The sequence below is a fragment of the Hyperolius riggenbachi genome, chromosome 12 (assembly GCF_040937935.1).
Source record: "Hyperolius riggenbachi isolate aHypRig1 chromosome 12, aHypRig1.pri, whole genome shotgun sequence".
Taxonomy (NCBI): domain Eukaryota; kingdom Metazoa; phylum Chordata; class Amphibia; order Anura; family Hyperoliidae; genus Hyperolius; species Hyperolius riggenbachi.
This window is the reverse complement of record NC_090657.1, coordinates 170745131-170771694: the sequence shown is the minus strand read 5'-3', so window position 1 is coordinate 170771694 and position 26564 is coordinate 170745131. Positions and strand designations below refer to the sequence as shown.

At 43.1% G+C, this 26564-nt stretch overlaps 1 protein-coding gene across 11 annotated transcripts in view; it reads right to left on the bottom strand.

Moving 5' to 3' along the window:
- RTEL1 (regulator of telomere elongation helicase 1) overlaps positions 1–26564 on the bottom strand; it is a 441366-nt gene that overhangs the window by 305649 nt on the left and 109153 nt on the right. For all 11 annotated transcript variants that reach the window (XR_011025114.1, XR_011025113.1, XM_068262473.1 and 8 more), the window contains exons 8-11: positions 25248–25313; positions 22234–22387; positions 5280–5318; positions 1333–1411 (exon numbers count right to left, since the gene is read on the bottom strand). Coding sequence is in view for 9 of the 11 variants with exons in the window: in XM_068262473.1 (XP_068118574.1) it covers positions 1333–1411; positions 5280–5318; positions 22234–22387; positions 25248–25313 (338 nt within the window). In the remaining 2 variants the exon portion in view is untranslated. The remainder of the gene's footprint in view (positions 1–1332; positions 1412–5279; positions 5319–22233; positions 22388–25247; positions 25314–26564) is intronic.

The following is a 26564-nucleotide window of genomic DNA, read 5'->3' as shown; positions in this document are numbered from 1 at the left end:
CCTTACGTTGGCTCTACTGTAGTTAAGTTACCTCCTCTGTAGTTAAGTTACCTCCTCTGTAGTTAAAGCGGAATATAACCCTGCATTTCAACTTTGCTCTAAAACATTATTTACAGTATATTATATGCAACCAGCATTTTTTTTTCCTGGAGATTTCTGCAGACGCATCCGAAGCTGACAAAGATACATTTTGTTTACATAAATGTATCTAAGTGTTGAATGTGACTCACTCTCTCAGGATCTGGAGGACAGCCAAAGAGTGTGTAACATTTCTCAATAGATACATATAACTAAATAGAATGTAACAATCTGAACTTCTGCATATCTCTCCCGGAACCTTAAACCTCTGTGTTTAACCCTTCGAATGCTGGTCTAGTAAAAAAAAAAATGCTTTTTGCATATAATATGCTGTAAATAATGTTTTAGAGCAAAGTTGAAATGCAGGGTTATATTCCGCTTTAAGTTACCTCCTCTGTAGTTATTTTCACACACAGTTAATGAACAGCCCGTCTTTAACTCTGGAGTTATTTTAAGGATTAAAGAGTTAACTTAAAGACAGAAGAGTTAACTTTAGGTTTGCCTGAGGTAAAATGTTTCCTGAATACTACATGCCTTATGACCATGGTAACAACTCTAGAAGAGTTATTAAAGACAGGAGATAAGCTTAGTGAATTGAGGCCAATGTTACAGAATCACAAAACGTGTCTTGGAATTTGTTATTGATTTCATAGCTGGCACTCTGTTATACATTTTATTCATCATGTTACATCTATCATGGTGATCACCAGTTCTGCTCAGAAGCAGCCGTATCAGTCCGCCGACAGTGCGTACACACGCCGGACTGTTGTTGGAACGCCCACCCAGCGGGAGGTGACGACGGACCCGTCGTTGCCTCCAGTCCGACGTGTGTACGGACCTTAAGGAATGAAGAGATAAGATAACTCTCTTGCTGTGTGGAGGTAAGTTTTCTCTTGCCTTATTATCTCCAGCATGATCTTAGTGAATTGAGGCCAAAGTCTGTATTATTATGTACCCCATGTTTGTTGTCATACTTTTTACAGCACCACGAAGAATGTTGGTGCTTTATAAATCAATAAATCAATAAATAATAATGAAGTGTGGGGCATACAAATGGTAACTCAGATGCTAATATTTGAAGACTGCATGCAAATTAAATGTAAATGATATGCTTGGAATCAGGCCAATCCAAATCGGCAAGATGTGCACCTGATTGTGCCCAATTCCAATCTGCATGAAATCCAGTATTATAGACAATCTCTAGAGTATGGAAATATTAAACAGAGACACAGGAGTATTGTCGGCAATAAGTACCTCCCATCCTTGGTGATCCCCGCCCCACTGGCAGGAAGGTTGATGGCATCAATGGAACTCTCAAGCTGAAGGAGGGCCCCTGAGGACAAGAAACGAGGACACAGGTTATTACTGATAGACGGGGCTGTACAGGGTCGTTATAAAGACATTTTCTTTTATATGTAAACATTTACAAAGTAGAATGAATGTTTTACTGTCTCTAATCAGTGGCAGCCTATTAAAGTGTCCCAGAGTTAGAAAACAATCAATAGTTTTTTGTTGGATTTATTGCATGTGAACGTAGGAGCAGCCATGCTCAGATGTGACTCAATACAGTGCAGTGTTCTCCCCAGGCTCTTTTAGCCGGGTGTTGTACCCGGCTAGTTTTGGTGAGCACCCGGCTGTTATCGGCTCACTATTTTTTTTGCTGTAGGCAGAGTTGTGCAGAAAAGCGCCGACCCTGTATTCTCTCATCTTGCTCCACCTGGCTACTTTTTCATGCCACCCGGCTGGAAAAAATGTCTGGGGAGAACACTGCAGTGCCCACCTCTTTAGCACTTGGACTCCAAGCACTTGCAACCACCCGATCAATGCATGGAAGCAGCAGACAAGGGGTGCCTTGAAAAGGTTGCCATGGGTGCTCTTACATGGTAAAGTTTGAGACCCACTAGCCTAAAACAATAATAAAAAAAATCTATAAAATTATACCTTGTATTATGCCTGGTACACACCATGCAATGTCCCGTCAGATAAACATGTCAAATCTATTATTTCCAACAGGTCCGATCTGATTTCCAATTGTTTTTCAAAACGATTTTCTGATCATTTCCTTACCAAATCAATCAAAGAAACAATTGTAAATCACATCGGACCTGTCAGAAATAGCTAAAGACCAGTTCAGAACACGCTTTATTGTTTACGCAGATCTAACAATATGCAATGTCATCCTTATAATGAACAATGAGGATATTCCTACACAGATCCATAGAACCAAACATTGTCACAGCTGAATGGAAGTCATTTTCCACAAAATAAGGAAGTGGTCACACACCTACACGCAACACACTGACATGTACAAGGTCTATTTCAAGATGTTTAAATATAAAATATCTCTGACCTTTAACAGGGCGGTTGTGATTAACTACAATAAACATCAACTGTTTACATCCATTTTCCTGTTTAGTAACATGAAAACAAAAATCACCTAATTTTCTTTGTGTCAGTTTAACATCACTGAAAACATTGCAAATGCTTTGCATGGTAATCACTGTAATTCAGTGGTAAAAATAGCTAGAGGAGACCTGGGTTTAAAGGAGTACTGTAGGGGGGTAGGGGGAAAAAAGAGTTGAACTTACCTGGGGCTTCTAACAGTCCCCTGCACACAACCTGTGCCCGCGCAGCCACTCACCGATGCTCTGGTCCCCACCGCTGGTTCACTTCTGGAATTTCTGACTTTAAAGTAGGAAAACCACTGCGCCTGCGTGGCCGCGCTCTCGTTCCTGCTTGCGTGTATTGCGCAGGCCCAGTACTGTCTGCATCTGCGCAGTACGCTCTTGGTGACGTCAGCGGGAACGAGGACACGGCAGTGCAGGCACAGTGCTTTTCCAACTTTAAGGTCAGACATTCCAGAAGTTAACCGGAAGCGGGGACCGGAACATTGGTGAGTAGCTGTGCGTGCACAGAAAGTCTGCGGGGGACCATTAGAAGCCCCGGGTAAGGTCAACTGTTTTCCCCCCTACCCCCTACTGTAGTCCTTTAAACCTCTGCTCTTCCTGTTGAGTAAGCCAGCATCTACTCAGTAGGAGATCTTGGCCTAGACTTCCTAACACTGCTACTGCCTATTGAGCGTGTCCTAGTGGCTGTAGCTCTGGCGCTTTGAGTCCACCAGAAGAAAAGTGGAATATACATGTGCTGTGTCTTGTCTGCAGGTAAATACACCGAGAGATGAACAGGAAATCACCAGAAACTTCTCTCTATAGATAGCATTGTGGAAATGAACAGAGGCGCCAAAAGGATAAAAGTAGCAAAAACTTAAAAAAAGAAAACGGGGGAAGCAGTGGTGGACTTACCTTCTCCAAGCAGACACAAAAACAGGTTGATATATCAACAAGCAAATTTCTTTAAATATACACACCAAAGGAAGGCAACGCGTTTCGCAGGTGTGGCCACGCTTCATCAGGCAATAGGCAATGGAGCATACAGCCTATGTCTCAGTCTAGCGCCTCTGTCTATAGATAGCATGTTTGTGGTTAAAGTAAACCTGAGACAGGGGAGTAAGTTCTTTTTTAATGCATTTTTTTCTTATTAAAGAGTTTTATTTTAGTAACTATGGGAGGGGCTGTAAGGAGTTAATAAATGGGTATTTTGACAGTGACTTTTACTGCATACACGCATTACCAGAACGATCCCAGATTTATCTCATTGAGGGGATGCAGGCCAAATCGCGATCAATCTGGGAATTGCGGTAAAAATCGCATTTTTGAAAATCACTAGCGCTTTACGATCCGTCACAAAGTGCTGCCAGTGGGTTCCAGGGCTAAAGGAAAACCTAAGAATCCCCCGTAAGGAGATGGACTAGTCCATAATCTCTCAGATGTCAGCTTTTACTACCTACTGTGTCAACACAGGAAAAAAGTTATCTCTAGTGCATCTTACTAAAAATACACATTTTATATTATATATTTAAAAAAATTTTTTTTAAATAATTACAAAAAACAAAACTATGCAATAAGACACAGCAATTTGTGTTATAAAGATCACGGTCCTTCAATCCGTTCCTAAATGTTCACTGCCCCCACCCACCTCTCAGTTTCCTCAGTTGGCAGCAGGAAAAAAAACACCCAGGTTCCACATCTCAAAATATTTTAAGCATAAAAAGTGCCCTGAAGCTCATAAAAGGAAGGAATCCCCAGATATAAATACACAGGTCATGTCATTCAGTAACAGGAGTGGTTATTAAGCTTGAAATTATAGTTAATACAGTATTGTATTTAAATACAAACAGAGCACCTAGCCATTACACTTTTAAAGGATACCCGAAGGGACATGTCACATAGATAGACATGTGCATGTACAGTGCCTAGCACACAAATAACTAGGCTGTGTTCCTTTTTTTCTTTCTCTGCCCGAAAAAGAGATAAACATCAGGTATGTACGTGGCAGTTCTGGGCCAGACTACAGTGTGACCCTCACTGATAAGAAATTTCAACTATAAAACACTTTCCTAGCAGAAAATGGCTTCTAAGAGCAGGAAAGAGATAAGAAGGGTTAATAGTTCCTAGATTTTAGCTCTGGCATACTTCAATGAATGTGTCATTAAGCAAAAACAATAAAACAGTAAAAACTTGAAAAGTAGATTTAAATATAAAATTAAAAACTGTGAAATATCTTATAATGTAATTTTTAGGAGGAGGATAGATACATTTTTTAATTTCGTTTATTTTCACCTCGGAACCATAGTCAAAATTTCCCCTTGGTTCTAAAAGTTTAGCCACACCATGATAAACGTATGTTGCAAGCAATTTTTTTTTATGAAAAGTTACTGAAAGGATTATTAGACTAGGTTTCAATTTTTTCTGAAAATTAAAATTTAAATAATAAAAAAACCAAAGAGAAGAGATTTTCTTTCAGTAGGAGTCAGTGATTTTGGTGAGAATAAGAACATCTATATTCTGTTATGCAGAACTGCTCACAAAGATTTCTGAGCAAATTTGATGATATACAGTACATGCATATACATGCGATGGCAACTCCTAGCAAAGTTGTTACGTGAGCTCGGGAAGTCTTGTGATTTTTCCACAGATAGCATTACTTGTGGATAAAAGTAGGAAAGCTGCTAAAACTAGGGAACAGGTTTTTATTGTGCGTTGTACCAGACTTCAATTCCACAAAAAGACATTTAAAGGGAGCCAAAATACTGAAACATGTCTATCATGTTCATATGTTAAGGAAAAGAAAAAAACGCTTACCCTTTATCTTAGCAACGTCTTCAAGTTCAACGTTCAAAGCTGGAGGGGGTAGGAGAAAAAAAAATGTGATTTTAGGATTGATCAATGGAGCTGGTGCTAAAAGCAAGCAATAAGGTTTTCGCTGTGCTAACTGACTTCTTTAAAGGGAAGGTTCAAGCAAAATAAAAAAATGAGTTTCACTTACCTGGGGATTCTCCCAGCCCCCTGCAGCCATCCTGTGCCCTCGCAGTCACTCACTGCTGCTCCAGTCCCCCGCTGGCAGCTTGCCGACCTCGGAGGTCGGCGGGACGCATTGCGTACATTTTTACGCATTCCCGCTAGTGCAGGAACATTACCACATACAATTTACGCATTACTAGTTTAATGGGTAAAAATTTACGCATTGAACTAGTAATGCGTAAAAATGTATGTGTTAATGTTCCTGCACTAGCGGGAATGCGTAAAAACGTACGTAATGCGGCCCGCCGACCTCCGAGGTCGGCAAGCTGCCAGCGGGGGACTGGAGCAGCAGTGAGTGACTGCGAGGGCACAGGATGGCTGCATGGGGCTGGTAGAAGCACCAGGTAAGTGATACTCTTATTTATTTTTTTGCCAGATGATTCCTTAAAGTGCTTCACTTTTCATCAAGTCTGAGTAACTACTGTGTTTCGCTGAAAATAAGTCAGCATCTTAAATTAAAGAGACTCCGTAACAAAAATTGCATCCTGCTTTTTATCATCCTACAAGTTCCAAAAGCTATTCTACGGTGTTCTGGCTTACTGCAGCACTTTGTACTATCACAGTCTCTGTAATAAATCAATGTATCTTTCCCCTGTCAGACTTGTCGGCCTGTGTCTGGAAGGCTGCCAAGTTCTTCAGTGTTGTGGTTCTGTGATGAATCTCCCCCCTCCAGGCCCCTCTCTGCACACTGCCTGTGTGTTATTTAGATTATGGCAGATTCTCTCTTCTCTTTTACAAGCTGGATAAATCGTCCTCTGAGCTGGCTGGGCTTTCACATACTGAAGAATTACAGACAAGGGCAAAGCTGTTTGCAAGAAGAAAAGAGCAGCCTGAAACTTCAGTGCATGAGAGCAGAAGGGGGAAAGAAACACACAATGATCTCTTGAGATACAAAAGGAAAGCTGTATACAGCCTGCTTGTGTATGGATGTATTTTCTATGTGTGGACATGCTGTACATCAACCTAATTCCTGTTTTGGTGGCCATTTTGTTTGTTTATAAACAAACTTTTTAAAACTGTTTTTAACCACTTTTAATGCGGCGGGGAGCGGCGAAATTGTGACAGAGGGTAATAGGAGATGTCCCCTAACGCACTGGTATGTTTACTTTTGTGCGATTTTAACAATACAGATTCTCTTTAAGCTAGGGCTTATCTTCAGGGGATGTCTTATGTTTCTAGGAACACGCAAGTTCCTGTGCTGTATGTCCTCCTGCATTCCCCACTGTGCAGCCTCTTCCTCTGATGGAGCCACCTCGTGTGCCCCTGTGTCCCCCTAGTAACTTGTGTCCTCCTAGTGTCCCCCCCCCCCCCCTCTGTACCTGTGTCCTCTATCTCCTGTCCTCCCGTGTCCTCCTATGTCCTCCTGGTGTCTCCCATGTCCTCAGATGTCACGCTGCATACTCTTCTTTCCCCTAGCTCCATCCCGCTGTCCCCCCGAGCTTCAGCCTATGGAGAAGAAGTACGGCAACTTCAGTTTCTAATGGAGCTGATGGTTTTGTACAGTATGTGGGACCATGGCTCAGTTATTGGGCTAATCACTGCACGCTTACCGTAGTTGAAGCAGTTGCATTGATTGGCCCAATAACGGAGCCATGGTCCTGCCCGGGAGATTATGGGCTCCAGTAAAAACACAAGTTGCCATACTTTTCCCCCTTACTGCCGTTAGGGCTTACTTTCGGGGTAGGGCTTATATTTCAAGCATGCTAGAAATTCCTGGTAGGGCTTACTTTCACGGGACGCCTTAATTTCATGGAAAAAGGGTACGTAATCAGAATTTAGCCGTTACCCCATAGACTGCCTGAAAAGTTTTTGAAAAGCTACACGCCAGTGCCAGCTTTGTGTTTGAATTGTGTTTGTTGTCTTGCCTGATACAAATAAATTTGAGATGATTGAGAATTATGCGCATTAATCTGATAAAGAATTGTGCTAATTATAATAAAAATCTAAAATGTAAATTGACTAATCAAATCTTGCAATGAAAGCATTCCATTGTCAATTTTCAAGCTGCATAGATTTGCAGTAACGTGTGTGTGTGTGTGTGTGTGTGTGTGTGTGTGTGTGTGTGTGTGTGTGTGTGTGTGTGCGTGCGTGCGTGCGTGCGTGCGTGCGTGCGTGCGTGTGTGTGTGTGTGTGTGTGTCTCGAAAACGGCTTGACCGATTTGAACGAAACTCGGTCTACATATCGCTTACTACCTGGGATGATATGTTCTGGGGGTCTCACGGCCCCCCTGCACACCTGAGCGGAGCTACAAATAACCAATCAGATTTCACCCATTCATGTCAATGGAAAAAAATGTTAAAGGCTGCCATTCTCACAGTATTCAAGCCAGAGTCCCCACACTTGGCACAGTTGGTCACTTGGTGATTGAAGTTACAAATCCAGGAAAAGTCGGCGGAGCATAAAACAGCCAATCAAATTTCAGCCATTCATTTTTAATGGGAAAATGTAAACTGCAGCCATTCTTACACTGTTAATCGCAGGGTTCTCAAACTTGGCACACGTGGTCACTGGGTGAATGAGATTAAGATTCAGGAAAGCGGGTGGAACCTACAATAGTCAATTAAAATTCACCTATTGTTTTTTAAGGGGAATATTTAAACTGCTGCCATTCTTACACTGTTAATGGCAGAGGCATCAAACTTGCTACAGTCGGTCATTGGATGACTGGGGTCCAAATTCACTAAAGGGGCGGGGCCACAAACAGCCAATCAGATTTCCTTGGTGGATAAACTGCCTCTATTCACACATTTTTGATGCCAGGAACCTGAAAGCTCACAAACTTGGTCATTGAGTGACTGTGTGTCAAGGTTTCAAAAGCCATTCTTACACTGTTAATGGCAGGGTTGTCAAACTTTGCACAGTTGGTCACTGGGTGACTGGTATTAATATTCAGGAAAATGGGTGGAGCCTACAACAGCCAATCAAAATTCACCTGTTGATTTTCAAGGGGAAAATTTAAATTGCTGCCATTCTTACACTGTTAATAGCAGATGCCCCAAACCTGGTACAGTTGGCCACTGGGTAACTGGGTGTTCATAGACAGATAGGGGGCGTAACCACAAACAGCCAATCAGATTTGTTTAATTTCAATGGGAATAAACAAATTGATACCAAGGACTCCAAAGCTCATAAACTTGGTAATTGACTGATTGTATGTCAAGGTTAAAAAAGGTGAGCGGTGCCATCAACTACCGGTACATTTTTTACATGGGACATTATTAACTGCAACCATTCTTACACTGTTAATGGCAGTGTTCTCAAACTTGGCACAGTTGGCCACTGGGTGACTGGAATTGATTGATTTTCAAGGGAAATATTTACATTGCTGCCCTTCATACACTCTTAATGGCAGAGGCCTCAATTCTGGTAGTCAGTCACTGGGAGACTGGGGTTTAAATTCTGAAAAGGGGGCGGGCCACAAACAGCCAATCAGATTTGTTTAATTTCAGTGGGAAATTGCAACTTATTTATGCCAAGGACCCCAGAGCTCATAAACTTGGTTATTGAGTGACTGTATGTCAAGGTTAGAAATAGTGGCCGGAGCCAGAAACAACAAACTTTTTACATGGGAAAATATAAACTGCAGCCATTCTTACACTGTTAATGGCAGGGTTCTCAAGCTTGACACAGTTGGTCACTGGGTGACTGGGATTGACATTCAGAAATGTGGGTGGAGCCTACAACAACCAATCAAAATTCATCTATTGATTTTCAAGGGGAATATTTACATTGCTACCATTCTTACACTGTTAATGGCAGAGGCCTCAAACCTAAAAAAAAGTCATTGGGTGACTGGGGTCCAAATTCACTAAAGGGGGTGGAGCCATAAACAGCCAATCAGATTTGTTAGATTGATTTCCTCCATTCTGTTATTGGCAGGATTCTCAAACTTGACACAGTTGGTCACTGGATAACTGGGATTAATACTCATGAAAGTGGGTGGAGCCTACAACAGCCAATCAAAACTCACCTATTGATTTTCAAGGGGAGTATTGAAACTGCTGCCATTCTTACACCGTTAATGGCAGAGGCCGCAAACCTGCTACAGTCATTTAGTGACTGGGGTTCAAATTCACTAAAGGGGCAGTGCCACAAACAGCCAATCAAATTTCTTTGCTGGATAAAATGCTTTTATTCACTCCATTTTGATGCCAGGAACACGAAAGCTCAAAAGTTGGTCATTGTGCGTCAAGATTACAAAAAGTGGGTGGAGTCAAAAACAGATTTCCCTGGGAAAATTTAAACTGCAGCCCTTCTTCACGGTTAATGACATGTTTCTCAAACGTTGCACAGTTGGTTAATGGGTGGCTGGGATTAATATTCAGAAAAATGGGTTGAGCCTAAAAAATCTAATCAACATTCACCTGTTTTTCAAGGGGAATATTGAAATTGCTGCCATTCTTGCACTCTTAATGGCACAAGCCTCAAACCTGGTACAGTTGGTCATTGGGTCACTGAGGCTCAAATTCAGAAAAGGGGGCGAAGCCACAGCCAATCGGAATTGTTTCATTTCACTGGGAAAATACAAATTATTGATGTCAAGGATCCCAAAGCTCACAAAATTGGTCACTGAGTGACTATGTGTCCAGGTTACAAAAAAGTGTGTGGAGCCAAAAACAAATTTTACTGGGAAAATATAAACAGCAGCCAATTTTACACTGTAAATGGCAGGGTTCTCAAACTTTGCCCAGATGATCACTGGGTGACTGATTAATATTCAGGGAAGTGGGTGAAGCCTATAATAGCCAATCAAAATGCATTTGTTGATTTTCAAGGGGAATATCTGAATTGCTGCCATTTTTACACTGTTAATAGCAGATGTCTCAAACCTGCTACAGTTGGCCATTGGTTGACTGGGGTTCAAATGCTAGAGAGGTGCAGAGCCACAAACAGCCTATCTGATTTGTTTGATTTCTATGGGAATATACAAATTGATGCCAAAGACCCCAAAGCTCACAAACGTGGTCATTAAGTGTTTGTGTGTTAAGGTTAGGAAAAGTGGAGGGAGCCAACACCAGCCAAATACATACCAGGGCAACGCTGGGTCATCAGCTAGTAACTCATAAATAATTATTTGAATAATCCAAGTCAAGTAGGAATTTGGCGCTGACCCACAATACATGCCTTTTATATGTCCACGGCACAGGAATGTGGAGAAACGCCTTTAGACGGCAGCAGGCAGAAGTATTTTTCTACTAAAATGCCTTTAGCCGTCCATGGTGTATGGTTACGGAAAACCAGAAATGTCTACAGACATCCGTGGTAATGTATGGGTTAAAGCTATGTCGCATGCGAGTCTTTGCAGTCACAAGACTTAGAGGCTTGCCTTTCGTGCTATCCAACGCGGTCTCCAACACCAGTAAAATATTATAGAAACTTAAAAAGTAATTGTAGTCAAAATAACATAATAAATAAAATTTCTTATTTTTTTACAATATTAATTTATAAATGATTTACTCAAAGTTCGCCCATTATAAAATCTTTCTTCGCCCCAATTTACATTCTGAAAATTACCACAGGCGGCGAAATCTTTAGTAGTGGCAGGTGATCTCTGAAGAATGTTAGCATACTGAGAGTTCTAAAACTAGTAGAAAGTCTCTGGTCTCCCACAATGCTCTGGAAGATAGAATTCCGCATAATAAACAGCCAAGGCTAAACCTCAGGGTAGGAACACACTAGGTAGAATTGCATATGTGTTTTCCATAGCACATAGTGGAAAACGCATATGCGATTCTGCCTAGTGTGCTCCTACTCTCAGTGGGAGGGCGGGGCTACATACCAATATAAAGCAATACATACATATAGGAAGGGTTTCTGATGATGTAACTAGGAAAATTACCATAAGGGCTTGTTCACATTATAAGTGATTTTGCTTATTTTTAAGCACTGGCGATTTTAAAAATCACCTTAAAAGCACTTATGCAATGTTAGCTTATGTTAGTGTTCTCACATGAGCGGTGAGCTTTCCACCCAATTGCAAACGCGGCTCCTGGACCATTTACAGAGCATCTGCGATTCAATAGAAAGTATAGCAAAATCACTAAGCGCTTGAAAAGCGAATTTCCTGAGCGCTTTAATGAATAAATACATGTTATTTATTCATTTCCAGGTCAAAGAGTTCACTTCCTGACTGACATGAGGAAGTGAAGAAAACATTGCTACACAAAAGCAGTTCGAAAAACACTTTTCTAAGCAAAAATCGTTCTGAAATTGCTTTAAAAAAAAAAATCACTTAGCGTTTGCAATTGCGCTGGTGATTTATAATGTGAACTAGGCCTAAAATTGGGTTTCCTAAATAATTTACTGAATTCTACTATGTGTCACCACAGGGCCTCTTTTTGGCAACTACGACCAAGGCCTGGAACCCACTAGCAGTTTGTTACTAAGCCATTTCTAAGCACTTGTGATTTGAAAAGCTCTTGCTAATGTAATGGGTGTGATCTCACTAGATAAAAATACCTCATAGCAATGCATTAGCAAGAGCTTTTCAACTTACTAGCGCTTAGAAAAGTCTGCTAGTGGGTTTGAGCCCTAAGGACGGATATTTTTTGTGTGCTTCAAATAAAGATACCGTCTTTTAGTACTGAGCAGCAAGAGTCTGTGGATCTTTTTCTCTCCTTTTTACCAGTGCCTCTTTCATTTTAACTACGAGGCTACGTTCACAGTAGTCAGTTGCATAATGCATGCATTGTAATGAGTGTGAAATGCAATGGAGACTAACCATAGCCTTTAATACAAAGCCTGCATGCAGCGAGTTAGAATAACGCGATCTGTTACAATGCATTACTGTGAACAGGTCCATAGAATTGTACGGGTAGTGCTAATTTGCAACGCAACTCAGCACTGTGGACTAGTTTAATTCTCCTCATTCCTGTGCTCATTTGAAGTGTACAGCATGTGCCTTCTGCAAGCAAGTATAAAGCAGAGTCCCCAGTATCTGGTACCAGCGGGGATCGCCTGACGCTGGTTACATGTGCTTGCCGATTGCTGATCCGGGGGCTGAGCAGATCAGGTAGCCTCCAAAACTGCAGCACCTGTGGGCCAGAATAGCCCACTTTCACTTTTGTGACCTCTGGGTCACGACGCTGGAAAGAGAGATTCATTCTCTCATTCACAGGGAGGTAGGGGAGCGGCAGGAAGCGCAGCCATGGAGAGAGCTGCCCAATGGCAGCTCAGGAAACCCTGTAGGAAAGCCCCTGGCGGGCGTTTTGAACTGGGAATCCCTCTTCCCTGTGTTTACCTCTGAGATGGCGACAAATAATGTTGTCAATCTCGGGGGGTCATAGCGTGGCGGTGGGGGGCAGAGAGTGGCGGTGTTGGGACACAGAGGCATGTCATGAGGCAGAGAACATGCCTCTTTGTCCCATCTGACCCCCGCCCCCCAACAAACCGCCTTGGGTTCTCTTTAAAAGGCTGCAAACACCCCCAAAAACAAAGCCCCCGTTATCCTTCAGGCATGCCAGTTAGTTGAGACTTTCATGATTGTGTACTGGGCAGCTTTGTGCCTCCCACATAAGGTAATGACAGCTTACTTAGAGCCTCTGGGCATTATAAGCCCCAATTACTGTGTACCATGAATGTGCTAATGTGGCTTGAGGATAAGTTGTGCTGTACCACACAGGTGTGTCAGTTTACCAAACAGGTAATGGTAGTATTTTCCAGCGTTGTGGGTTAGATGATGAAATTTCTGTGGTTTTTGCAGTAGGACAGGTAAATGCTGTAACTCCACTCACACACAATCACTGTTTTTATTGCTGGCTTAATTACAGGACAGCCTGTCCTCAGGGATATTATTTTATTCTTTATCTATTATTGGATCTATTGTTTGGCATGGGGTTGCACAATTCGTACAGATCATTTTTGCATACAGCTGTCGCTTCTATTCTCAGAATTAAGATTACATCATAAAGGTGATGGCCCGAAAAGGAATAATGCCATTGCTTTTATTTTGCTATGGATCTTTATGACTAAGCGTGCTAAAATCCCCTTAAAAAGGGACCAAACTCAAATTTCACCTATGGTCTAAAGCAGGGGTGTCGAACTCAATTCCATAAGGGGCCAAAATCGAAAACACAGTCTAAGTGGTAAGCCAAATTGTTTATTAAGATTTAAAATTTATTGAGCAGTCTCAAACTAAGCAAGGCTGTGGAGTCGGTGCAAAAATCATCCGACTCCTGAGTTTATGAAACCACCGACTCCAACTCCGACTCCAGGTACCCAAAATAGTTCTGACTCCAACTTCTTAGTCTAGTACTTACCAGGACTGTGGATTTGGTACAAAAATCATCTGACTCCGACTCCAGGTACTCAAAATTGCTCCGACTCCTCAACTTCACAGCCCTGAAACTACATGGTGTAACTATAGCGACTGAGGGGGCCCACTCCTCCCTTCTGAGTAGCGCGCTGGAGGTTGTAGTGTAAGTACATCTTCCAGTTACCGTCAAACAGTCTTTTACTGTTTTATATTAGGTTTCATTTTCTGTTTTGGGGCGGTTTTTTTGTTTTTTTTTTTCTGTGATTAATGTTTACGTACAAAAAAATTAATTTTTAATTTCATAATTCTTTTTAAGGACTACAAAACCTTTGACTGAATCTGCACAATTTCCCTTTTGAGCAATGACAACAGTCATACATGGACTGCTGCTAAGTGGCTGATGATACATTCTGAGACTTAACGAGGAACAATAGCCAAAGTTTGAACCTCATCCCAATCAGTAGCTGATTCCCATGAGAAATCTTTACCTTTTCTCCAATAGATCATCAGGGGGGTCTGTATGGCTGATATTGTGGTGAAACCCCTCCCATAGTGTGATGTCATGACCATGGTCCTGACAGTTTGCTGTCTTTGGACCTTGTTGCATTGTGGGAAATAACAGCTGTTTCCAACTGTAAAGCAAGCAGTATCTCCCTCTGTGCATAGAACTCTCAGTAATGAATATTCAGTACAGATCACCTGGCAGTGCTAAAGATATCACCAGTTATAAATTTCAGAATGTAAATCAGGGAGAGGAAAGATTTTACAACTGCCAAACACTGACTAAATAATCTATAAATGAATATTGTAAAAAATAAGCAATTTTATTCATTATGTAATTTTCACTACATACACCGTTGGAATCTCTAATACAGTACTTATACAATACTTTAACTGAATACTACAGTTTTGACACCTTTTTTAGATTCTTCGAAAGCTCCATATTACCTTTTACACTAGAGCAACTTGTGCACATCTAGAAATGTCCTGTATCAAAGCTAATAAGGGGCCTACTTATAAAAGCACTAGCTGATGACCCAGCGTTGCCGGGTATGTATTCGGTTGGTTTTGGCCCCGCCCACTTTTTCTAACCCTAACACACAATTACTCAATTACCTAGTTTGTGATCTTTGGCATCAATAATTTGCACTGAAATTAAACAAATCTGATTGGCTGTGGCTCCACCCCTTTTTCTGAATTTGAACCCCAATCACCCAATGACCAATTGTACCAGGTTTGAGGCTTGTGCCATAAACAGTGCAAGAATGGCAGCAATTAAATATTCCCCTTGAAAATCAATAGGTGAATTTTGATTGGCTTTTGTAGGCTCCACCCACTTTTCTGAATATTTGCCTCCGCCTACTTTTTGGTTATGGGGATAAAAAGTATCCTATATGTTATTCCAGGTAATGTAATATGTGTGTGGCAAATTTCATTCAGATCCGTTCAGCCATTGTTGCGTGATTGAGTAACAAACATCCAAACTTTCACACTTATAATATTAGTAAGAGAAGGTGGTCGTTAAGTGGTTAATGGACTGTGGGCCAGACTTATCAAAGCATTACCGACAGAGTTTCTTCTTAAACTGTTTTAACCAGCTGGGGAACTGTTCTGCATGATAAAAAAAAAACTTCTTAAATCCTACGTAATAGCGGCAGTTTAGTGTGGATTTCTAGAGCTGCACTACAGTTCTAGTTGAGTTAAGAAAAGTGCAAATCCATCCCTAAAGTCGCAGATTAAGAAGTGCTTGATAGCTGTTCTACAGATAGTGAAGCAGTGCATGCTATGCATGACTTGTGAAAGGCTCTTTCCCTTGTTGCCAGGTGTCCCTTCCAGTGCTGGGCATTGATGCAATACAGCAGATGTATTGGTTACCTCAGCAACAGCATTGTCTCCCACACACTGCACTGTCTGAGAGACCTGTCAAACTCCTCCTATTCCTAACAGTTTAAAGGGGAACTGAAGTAAGAGGTATACGGAGGCTGCCATATTTATTTCCTTTTAATCATTACCAGTTGCCTGGCAGCCCTGCTGATCCTCTGCCTCTAATATTATTAGCCATAGCCCCTGAACAAGCATGCAGCAGATCAGGTGTTTCAGACTTTAAAGTCAGATCTGACAAGACTAGCATGCTTGTTTCTGGTGTTATTCAGATACTACTGCAGAGAAATAGACCAGCAGGGCTGCCAGGCAACTGGTATTGATTAAAAGGAAATAAATATGGCAGCCTCCGTATACCTCTTACTTCAGTCCCCCTTTAAGAAGGAATCTGCACTATTTAGTGATTTCTTAGGATGTCTGAAACAGTTCTGCACATATTTCTAAAAACCTACTAATATTTTGTCTCAGACACTCTTGATAACTGTCCCCCATAACCCTGACCTGATCTGCTTCTCACCCCTCCCACCAGAAGCCACCCACTCCATAGCAACAGTGCATGGCTTTGCTGTAGCAGAACAGAGCACCTGTACAGGATACTGCCTTATAAACTTTCATCGATTCCAAACCCCTTTGGGGAAACAACCATTGAAGGCGTGTACACACACCATAAGACTATTCACACTTGCTGGAGAGATGTTGTATCTACACTCATTAGGGATGGTCAATGAGATGCAAATCATTTTGAGTTGCTGCAGCATTATGCAAATTTTGTATGAAAATGTATGCAGCTTGACAATGAACCATTTAAATCCTGACAGGCTAAAATTTGATCTGTCCATTTTCAAGCTGCATACATTTGCATACAAAATTTGCATAGTTACTTGGGTTGAAAAAAGACATACGTCTATCGAGAACAAAGTACAACACCAGCCTGCTCCCTCACATATCCCTGTTGATCCAGAGGAAGGCGAAGAACCCTTACAAGGCATGGTCCAATTATCCCCAAAAGGGAAAAAATTCCTTCTCGACTCCAGATGGCAATCAGATAAAATCCCTGGATCACCATCATTAGGCATTACCTAGTAATTGTAGCCATGGATGTCTTTCAACACAAGGGAAGCATCTAAGCCCCCTTTAAATGCAGGTATAGAATTTGCCATAACTACTTCCTGTGGCAATGCATTCCACATCTTAATCACTCTTACTGTAAAGAACCCTTTCCTAAATAAATGGCTAAAACGTTTTTCCTCCATGCGCAGATCAAGTGCTCTAGTCCTTTGAGAAGGCCTAGGGACAAAAAGCTCATCCGCCAAGCTATTATATTGCCCTCTGATGTATTTATACAAGTTAATTAGATATCCTCTAAGGCGTCTTTTCTCTAGACTAAATAAACCCAGTTTATCTAACCTTTCTTGGTAAATGAGACATTCCATCCCTCGTATCAGTTTTGTTGCTCGTCTCTGCACCTGCTCTAAAACTGCAATATCTTTCCTGTAATGTGGTGCCCAGAACTGAATTCCATATTCCAGATGTGGCCTTACTAAAGAGTTAAACAGGGGCAATATTATGCTAGCATCTCGAGTTTTTATTTCCCTTTTAATGCATCCTAAAATGCTGTTAGCTTTAGCTGCAGCGGCTTGGCATTGAGTAAGATTATTTAACTTGTTGTCGATGAGTACTCCTAAGTCCTTCTCCAAGTTTGATGTCCCCAACTGTATCCCATTTATTTTGTATAGTGCTAGACCATTGGTATGACCAAAATGCATGACTTTACATTTTTCAACATTGAATTTCATCTGCCATGTATGTGCCCATATAGCCATACTATCCAGATCCTGTTGCAATATGACACTATCTTCCTGAGAGTTGATGTTTCTGCACAATTATGTATCATCTGCAAAAATAGCAACATTGCTCACTACTGCATCTACTAGATCATTAATAAATAAATTGAAGAGCACTGGACCCAGAACAGACCCCTGTGGGACCCCACTGCTAACAGTCTCCCATTTTGAGTACGATCCATTGACCACAACTCTTTGTTTTCTGTCCATTAGCCAGTTCCCTATCCATGCACACAGACTCTTCCCCAGTCCTTGCATCCTCAACTTTTGCACCAGACTTTTGTGGGGAACAGTGTCGAAGGCCTTTGCAAAGTCCAAGTATATCACATCTACAGCATTCCCAATATCCACATTAGCAGTCACTACCTCATAAAAGCTGAGCATGTTAGTCAAACAGGACCTGTCTTTAGTAAACCCATGTTGATGCTGAGAAATAAGATTATTTTCTACTATGAAGTCATGTATAGTATCTCTTAGTAACCCCTCAAATAGTTTGCATACAACTGATGTTAAGCTTACAGGTCTATAATTTCCTGGATCTGTTTTTTTGCCCTTCTTAAATAATGGGAAAACGTGGGCTGTACGCCAATCCACTGGGACTCTGCCAGTTGAAAGAGAGTCACAAAAGATAAGATAAAGGGGTTTATCTATAACTGAACTTAATTTCCTTAGGACCCGAGGATGCATGCCATCCGGGCCAGGTGTCCTGTCTATTTTTAATTTATTTAGTCTTGCATCAACTTGAATTTGCATCTCATTGATCATCCCTAGTACTCATACGGTGTGTACTGGTCCAGCTCACCATTTTGTGTCTGCCGCCACTCAGGAACAAATAATTGACATTCTAATGGCATCCATGGTCCGCTACCTACTGGGTTTGCAACGGACGTGTTAACAGTCCTTTTGGCTAGCCTGTCCATTCTGCACATCCGCTGGTTCACTGTCATCTGCAATGTGCAATGGGCCTGCCGTGGGCCTAGGGTAAAGCTACATATTATCCAGCCCTGTGTAGGTGGGACCTATTCCCCAGAAGTAACACTGAATGAATGAGATACGATAGAGAAACAAATAACAAAGTGAGGGTTTACCGGCCAGTAATGGCAAATATAAAACATAACTTTTAAATACAATACTCATTAGTGGTCACACAGACACATAATGACGTAATAAAAAGTCCTTTAGACAGACTCAGTTTAACACTGATAGCCTGACGCACGTTTCACTGCCCTATACATGGTCTCTTCTTCAGAGTAACAATTTTGCAACTCCATAGATTTGTGACAGAGGATACTTAAAAACATACGATATGGGTTTTAGTGCACAAACACATCAGAAATATGTGTGGGAGGGAGAGATAGGATGAAGCCAGCACTGCAATTAGGGTGATTTATTGGATGAATAAAAACAGATGCACTTACAGTCAGCACAGTCGGATGCAAAGCGGAAAGGTGGGCGCCAGGTCTATATCCCCCTGTGGACGACCGTTTCGCGCAACAAGCGCTTGTTCACCGCAATGGGGAAAGGTATAAGGGGCGGGCAGCGTCAACGTGGGTTACATACCCACGCAGCGGCGGCACTACCGCCTTCGTCAGCTTGCCACGCCTCTGGTTTCCATAGTAGCCTGGGACACCCACCCTCTCCGTAAGAGGGACGGAAAGTGTCCATGTATCTAAGCGATGGGGAGCCCACGCAGCAGCGCCACATAGCGCACCAATCAGAGACCAGCCCAGATGCCAAAAAGTAAACACGGCGAGCGGGCACATAATACTGCATCCGCGCCTATGTATGTGTGCCTACTGTATTAGAGGCGGGTTGGCAGGAGAGCAAGGGCAACGACCGGGCGCACTGGGGCGCCGCCGCGCGGGGACCCCACCGCAACATACCGGCACATAAAAACCAACTGGAGTAAAGTACAAGGGAGGGAGGGGGAGAAAGGGAGGCAACAGGACATAGGTGGAAGGGAGGAGGACAGCGAGCCCACAGACGTGAGGACAGAGAGATGGGTGCACGTGATGAATACCCAAATGTCGCCCAAGGCCTAAAAGAGTCTCCAGGAAAAGGGGAAAAGGAGGAGAGGCGTGCATTGGAGGAGCAAAGCTGCACATGCATGCGCAGATACAAAGGACAAGAATAATAGTCGTTGAATAGATAATAAGGCTGCGCAGGCATGAGCAGCAAGAGGAGGACACTAGAGGATGCATATCATTGGCGAGTATTCAAATGCAAAAACCTGTCTGGTGTTAATTCCTGGTTGATTCTTCGGTGCCCAAAGGGAATTAACACCAGACAGGTGTTTGCATTTGAATACTCGCCGATGGCAGACACCATTAAGGAAATTATTCGAAAGAACTGGCATGTCCTACAGGGAGATCCTCTTCTTACGGATGTCACTTCTATGCCCCCTTTAGTAACCTTTAGAAGAGCCCCTACACTAGGCGATGTGTTAGCCAGTAGTGAGTATAAGATACCACAATCAACCAATTGGTTGAACACTCTCAAACAGCCAGGCAATTATCGCTGTGGCTTATGTGGCATCTGCGACCAGATTCTTAAATATGGCTCACAGACCCTGGGAGGCATGCCAGTCAAGATCAGAGACGTCTTATCATGTACATCTAAATTTGTGGTCTATTGTATATTATGCCCGTGCAAGAGATTCTATATTGGCCAAACTACCCGAGAACTGCAGACTAGGATTAAGGAACATTTCCGCTCCCTGAAGTCCAAAGACAAACATACGAGACTGATAGAACACATGGCGGAATGCCATGGAAGGGATCCGGACTGCCTAAAATTCTTTGCTCTTGAAACTATATCCTTTACAACTAGAGGTGGTGATAGGGAATGCACCCTGTTACAACATGAGGCCCGATGGATCATGCGAACAAACGCCCTTGGACCGCTTGGGTTCAATGATAAAAATGAGCTTGCCTGTTTCTTAGAGAGATAATTCTTGAATAACTACTGTCTCCTTCCTGCTTCTGTCTACCCTCTCACGTGTGTCCCAGTACGGGATATTCCAGGTGGGACACATGCGAGACTCAGTGCTTGCACCCTTTGGGACATTTAAACCCTCGACTCTTTGGGTCCTTGACCGCTATGCATCCTCTAGTGTCCTCCTCTTTGGCTGCGCATGCCTGCGCAGCCTTATTATCTATTCAACGACTATTATTCTTGTCCTTTGTATCTGCGCATGCATGTGCAGCTTTGCTCCTCCAAAGCACGCCTCTCCTCCTTTTCCCCTTTTCCTGGAGACTCTTTTAGGCCTTGGGCGACATTTGGGTATTCATCACGTGCACCCATCTCTCTGTCCTCACTTCTGTGGGCTCGCTGTCCTCCTCCCTTCCACCTATGTCCTGTTGCCTCCCTTTCTCCCCCTCCCTCCCTTGTACTTTACTCCAGTTGGTTTTTATGTGCCGGTGTGTTGCGGTGGGGTCCCCGCGCGGCGGCGCCCCAGTGCGTCCGGTCGTTGCCCTTGCTCTCCTGCCAACCCGCCTCTAATACAGTAGGCACACATACATAGGCACGGATGCAGTATTATGTGCCCGCTCACCGGGTTTACTTTTTGGCATCTGGGCTGGTCTCTGATTGGTGCGCTATGTGGCGCCGCTGCGTGGGCTCCCCATCGCTTAAATACATGGACACTTTCCGTCCCTCTTACGGAGAGGGTGGGCGTACCAGGCTACTATGGAAACCAGGTGTGGCAAGCTGACGAAGGCGGAAGTGCCGCCGCTGCGTGGGTATGTAACCCACGTTGACGCTGCCCGCCCCTTATACCTTTCCCCATTGCGGTGAACAAGCGCTTGTTGCGCGAAACGGTCGTCCGCAGGGGGATATAGACCTGGCGCCCACCTTCCCGCTTTGCATCCGACTTTGCTGACTGTAAGTGCATCTGTTTTTATTCATCCAATAAATCACCCTAATTGCAGTGCTGGCTCCATCATATCTCTCCCTCCCACACGAATTGCCTGCTGCCATACAGCCTGTGCACGCTTTTAAAGGGGATTGCATTGCCACGGTCTTATGCTGAATATAGTCTAGTCCGGTCCCTTGCTGTTATCTTGAGTGTGCTGAAGCTTCATCTCCTCTACCCCTTCATTGACATCAGAAATATGTTCCAAGAGTACTTATCATCTAGTTGGCCAAATATCGATATGGTAGTTATATCAGATAGTCGTAACTGCAACTGAAATAAACTGACATGAAGTTGCAGTAAATATGGCAGTCCAGACATCATTTGCGGTCCCGTGAGGTAGTGCGTCAAAGGCGTAGTTAATACTGGCATGGCTAGATTCTGCTAGCGAACCATGTATTTTTATGTGTTTTTTGTTAAGTAATATTTTGCAGTGGAGATGTATATATATGTATGTATAAACACACAACATAGGGACATATGCAGACCGTCACATCCACTACTGCATCAAAGAGACAAAAGGACATCTTCTCACTATACTCCTGGGTCTGTTCTAAGGTGTATTCAGCACTCTGCAAAAAGATATGGTGTGTTCATCTTACAGATGGGCAACGAGACGCCAAAAATACTGACTTGCATGCAAATGCAGCTTAGAATTGGGCCAATCAGACACACTTCCTGCCCATTCTGATTGGCCCAGCAGTAAGCTGATTACAACTTGCATTAAACCCGGGATCATTTTCATATCACTCAACATCTCTAGTCCCCCATAGTCTGTAAAACCTCCTCTATGCAGTGCTAGCCCCGGACATAATACAGGGAATAGAGAATGGTGTGCTCACAGGTGCTCGGAGACTCCATGTTAAACTCCGCACTGATGTGCTTCTGCTCTAGATTGTCAGCCACCTCCTTCATCACCAAATCTAAGGCGTCGATCCCTGAAGCCAGATCATACGGCGTCAGGTCAAAAGAGGCCGACTCCTCACACATTCGCTCCTAGAAGAATTAAGGGAAAGAGGAGACACAGTTTCAATGGCGGAGATCCTGATGACCGATCTACAAAACCAGGACTGTCATGCTTGACAAACAAACCTTTTTAGTACCCACATGCTTGACACACATACCCGAGGCGGTATTAAAGACAAATATGAGATACTTACCTAAGAGGAAAGCCTATGGATCCTGCAGAGGCCCTCCCACAACCTCCTGGAGACCACCGCTGCAGCGCACAGACCCCTACAACATATCCCAACAAGAGCTTGTTGAATATGACATGTGGCCGCGCTCCTCTTCATGAACTAGCATGGCCGTACAGCGCCTGCAAGAATATGCCCAGATTTGCACAGTAAGCTACTGCGCAGACACGCCTGCACTCATGCAAGAAGAGTAGCGCAGACGCAATCTTCAGGACCGTTACAGCAATTAAACCACAAGGAGATTTGGGCACCGGTATGCAGGGCTGTGGAGTCGGCACAAAAATCCACCGACTCCGACTCCTCAGGTTAGGATACATGTAAGGCCCAACACACACCATACAATCTTGGTTGTTCAATCTTACCACTTTCATGTAGTATAAGAACTTAACCCAATCAACCAATCAAAGTATTTTCAATCTGTTGCCCCTTATACTACATATATTTGGTAAATCTGTACAACCAAGATTGTGTGGTGTGTGTGTGTTGAGTTTAAGAGTGATATGCAGGTACTCTGCAGGGGAATAAGGGGATTCTTCCTCTATTACACATTCTTCATGCACAATCTGAACATGGATCAGGCCCTAGGCAATGTAACTGTGGGTACATGTAAGAGTGATGTGCAGGTACTCTGCAGGAGAATGAGGCTATTCTTCCTCTATTACACATTCTTCAGGCACAATCTGAACCAGGTTTATGGGTGATAGACAACACCTCTGTGTTCAATGTGCACAACATTCTCAGTGGATTCCCTGCAGCTCTGTGAGGAGTGCATATGTAGAGTATAGTACTACTGTGTAACAAAGTAAACCTGAGACAGATGAAATTAAAGTTTTATACATACCTGGAGCTTCCTCCAGCCCCTTCAGGCTAATCAGTCCCTCGCTGTCCTCCTCAGCCACCTGGATCTTCTGCTATGGGTCCAGGTCTGTCTATAGAGCCCAGCCTCTGTTGCTAGTTAGTTTCTTTCAAAGCCCCCCCTGTGCGCTGTCAGACCCCATAAAACACAGCCGCGCTGGCGACACGCAGCGTGTCGCAGCCGGCTGTGTTTAGCTCACTAATGTCAGTCTCCGCTCTCCGCCGCCTCCTGACTCGCTCCGGTCCCGGACCACGTCCCTTCCCTCGCCGCTGGCTACCTATACTGGAGGCAGCTAAAGGTGACTACCTACACAGGGTGCACATACACATGACTTCCTGTACTGGGGGCACCTATGCCTGCCTACCAATACTGAGGCACCTACACCTGACTTCCTATATTGGGGGCACCTATGCCTGGTTACCTATACTGAGGGCACCTTCACTTGACATCCTATACAGGGGGCACCTATAGCTGGCTACTTAGACTGGGGACGCCTACGCATGACATCCTATACTGAGGGCACCTTCCCCTGGCTACTTAGACTGAGGGCGCATACGCCCGCCTGGCTACCTATGCTGGGGGCACTTATTCTTGGCCACCTATACTGAGGGCACCTGCACCTGGCTAACCTATACTGGGGACACCTATAGCTGGCTATCTATACTGAGGGTACCTACACCTGGCTACCTATACTGAGAACACCATCACATTTTATACTGGGTGAACAGCGCCAGGAGTGGCGTGGCAAGGTCACTATGCCAATTCAGGAAAGATTTCATCGGGAATCGGCCTGCAGTGTATGACGCCCAACAGATCTCTCTCCGATCAGATTGGATCAGAGAGATTTGTCTCTTGGTCGATCTGCCCGTACATCAGTCTGAAGTATGGGCACCTTCAAAGTTTTAATACTTCTCCAGAAACTTCTGCCTCAGTACCTCCTAAGATTCTGTAAGCAATAATAAGGAAGATTATTTCCTAAACAAAATTCTCACTGTTTCATTAACGTATTAACACAACAGAAACATTTGTTGGCAAGAACTAAGCTTCTATTATAACTGCTAACGCCATATTGCTACTAAGTGAACATTTCTGTTGATTTCAAATTATGATGAGCATTTGTAAGCAGTAATCTCCCATTTCACCATAAATATGTACATGTAAAAAATGATTTGTTACACTTTATGTTCAAAATCCAACCAAAATCTTTGCAAAGGCCAATCACTTAAAGATTTGCTTAAAGAGGAAGTGTAGCAAAAACAACAACGATTATTTTACATCTTACGATATTCATTTATAGATTATTTAGTCAGTGTTTGCCCATTGTAAAATCTTTCCAGCACATGTATGTGTGGCCACTTTCCATCTCCTATGTGTAGTTGGGAAGTGCTTAAAGGACAACTGAAGTAAGAAGAATATGGAGGCTGCCATATTTATTACCTTTTAAACAATACTAGTTGCCTGGCAGCCCCGCTGATCTATTTGGCTGCATTCGTGTCTGAGTCACACCAGTAACAAGCATCCAGCTAATCTAGTCAGATCTGACAATAATGTCAGAAACACCTGATCTGCTGCATGCTTGTTCAGGGTCTATGGCTAAAAGCATTAGAGGCAGAGGATCAGCAGGGCTGCCAGGCAACTGGTATTGCTGCTTTACAGGATGATAAATATGGCACCCTCCATATCCTTCTCATTACAGTTGTCCTTTAAAGTAAATTGTTTGAAGTTTCCAGCATTCGCTCGCTCACACGGGCACGATCTTTACATATCATTTTTATACATTGCCTGAGAAAAGTCACAAACTTACCACATTGTGGGCTTCATCAAATATCACAACGGCGCCCTTCAGATCAATATTGTGGGCTTTACGACTCTGGAACACACAGTGTAAAATGTGGTTGAATTAATCGTAGCCTCAGAAAATCCCATTTCTGATTTCGTTACACCACAATAATCTAATACACACGCTCAACAGCGATCTTTTTTTGCAGCACAATTATCAAACAACTTTTGTTGTGAAACAAGTTGAATAACCAAAAAAAAGTTGCTTGCTATTGTTCAAACAACTAATAAGACTGATAAGACGTCAATCTTATCAGTTGTTTGAACAATAGCAAGCAACTTTTACAACTTGTTTCACAACAACAAAAGTTGTTTTATGATTGTGCTGCATAAAAGCCCACTGTTGAGCGTGTGTCTGGGGCTTTGGTTGTTGTTTTAATCTGCTCACTGGCGTATTCAGATGGGGGTTCCGGATGTATGGAACCCTCCGGGGGGATCCCGGAGTCCCTAAACTCCAGGAGGGCTGCCTGCAGCTTGTGTGAGAAGCTAACCATCCCTTACATCCTCCACACCCCTATGGACGGTATACCTATATCATTCCCCTATTCCCACAATCCCCCCCACTATGTTGGTTTTTTTTTCCACAAAAAGTTTTCATTAAGTGCTTTAAATGTGTACAATCATAAAAATGATAAAGGGTCCCCCCACTATGTTGTTAATGTTTTGTTTTTGCTTTGGCAATGCTAAATCTAGCCTAGTTCAACACCTCAGACAATACCAACAAGCAATAACCAAGAAAAAATCAGACTTTATCTCGCACAAAATATCTACAGCCAACAACAGAGCTGCTCAACTCTTCCACACAGTGGAATCACTCTGCAATCCTTCCTGCCTAAAAGCCCCAACCACATACTCCAGGGAAAGGTGTGAAGAATTCTCTGCCTTCTTCACAAACAAGGTGTCTACCATCCGTGCCAGCATTACACCAACAACATCAATTGACCACTGGACGTTGCATATGCCTACTACCGTACCACCATGGCAAGTCTTTGACACTCTGAGTGTAGAAGATTTTGGAATTCTCATTCAAAGTCTCCGCCCCACTACCTGCGACCTGGATCCTGGCCCAGCTGGATCCTTAATGCAGTGCCCAGCGCTGTTCAGGCCAGCACTTCACAAAATCACTCAGTGCTCCTTGCAAAGTGGACTTTTCCCAGAAGAACTAAAGAAAGCAATCATAAAACCCCTCCTGAAGAAACCATCACTAGATCCTGATTCTGTAACCAACTACAGACCTGTGGCGAACTTACCATTCCTATCAAAAGTTATCGAGAAAGCAGTC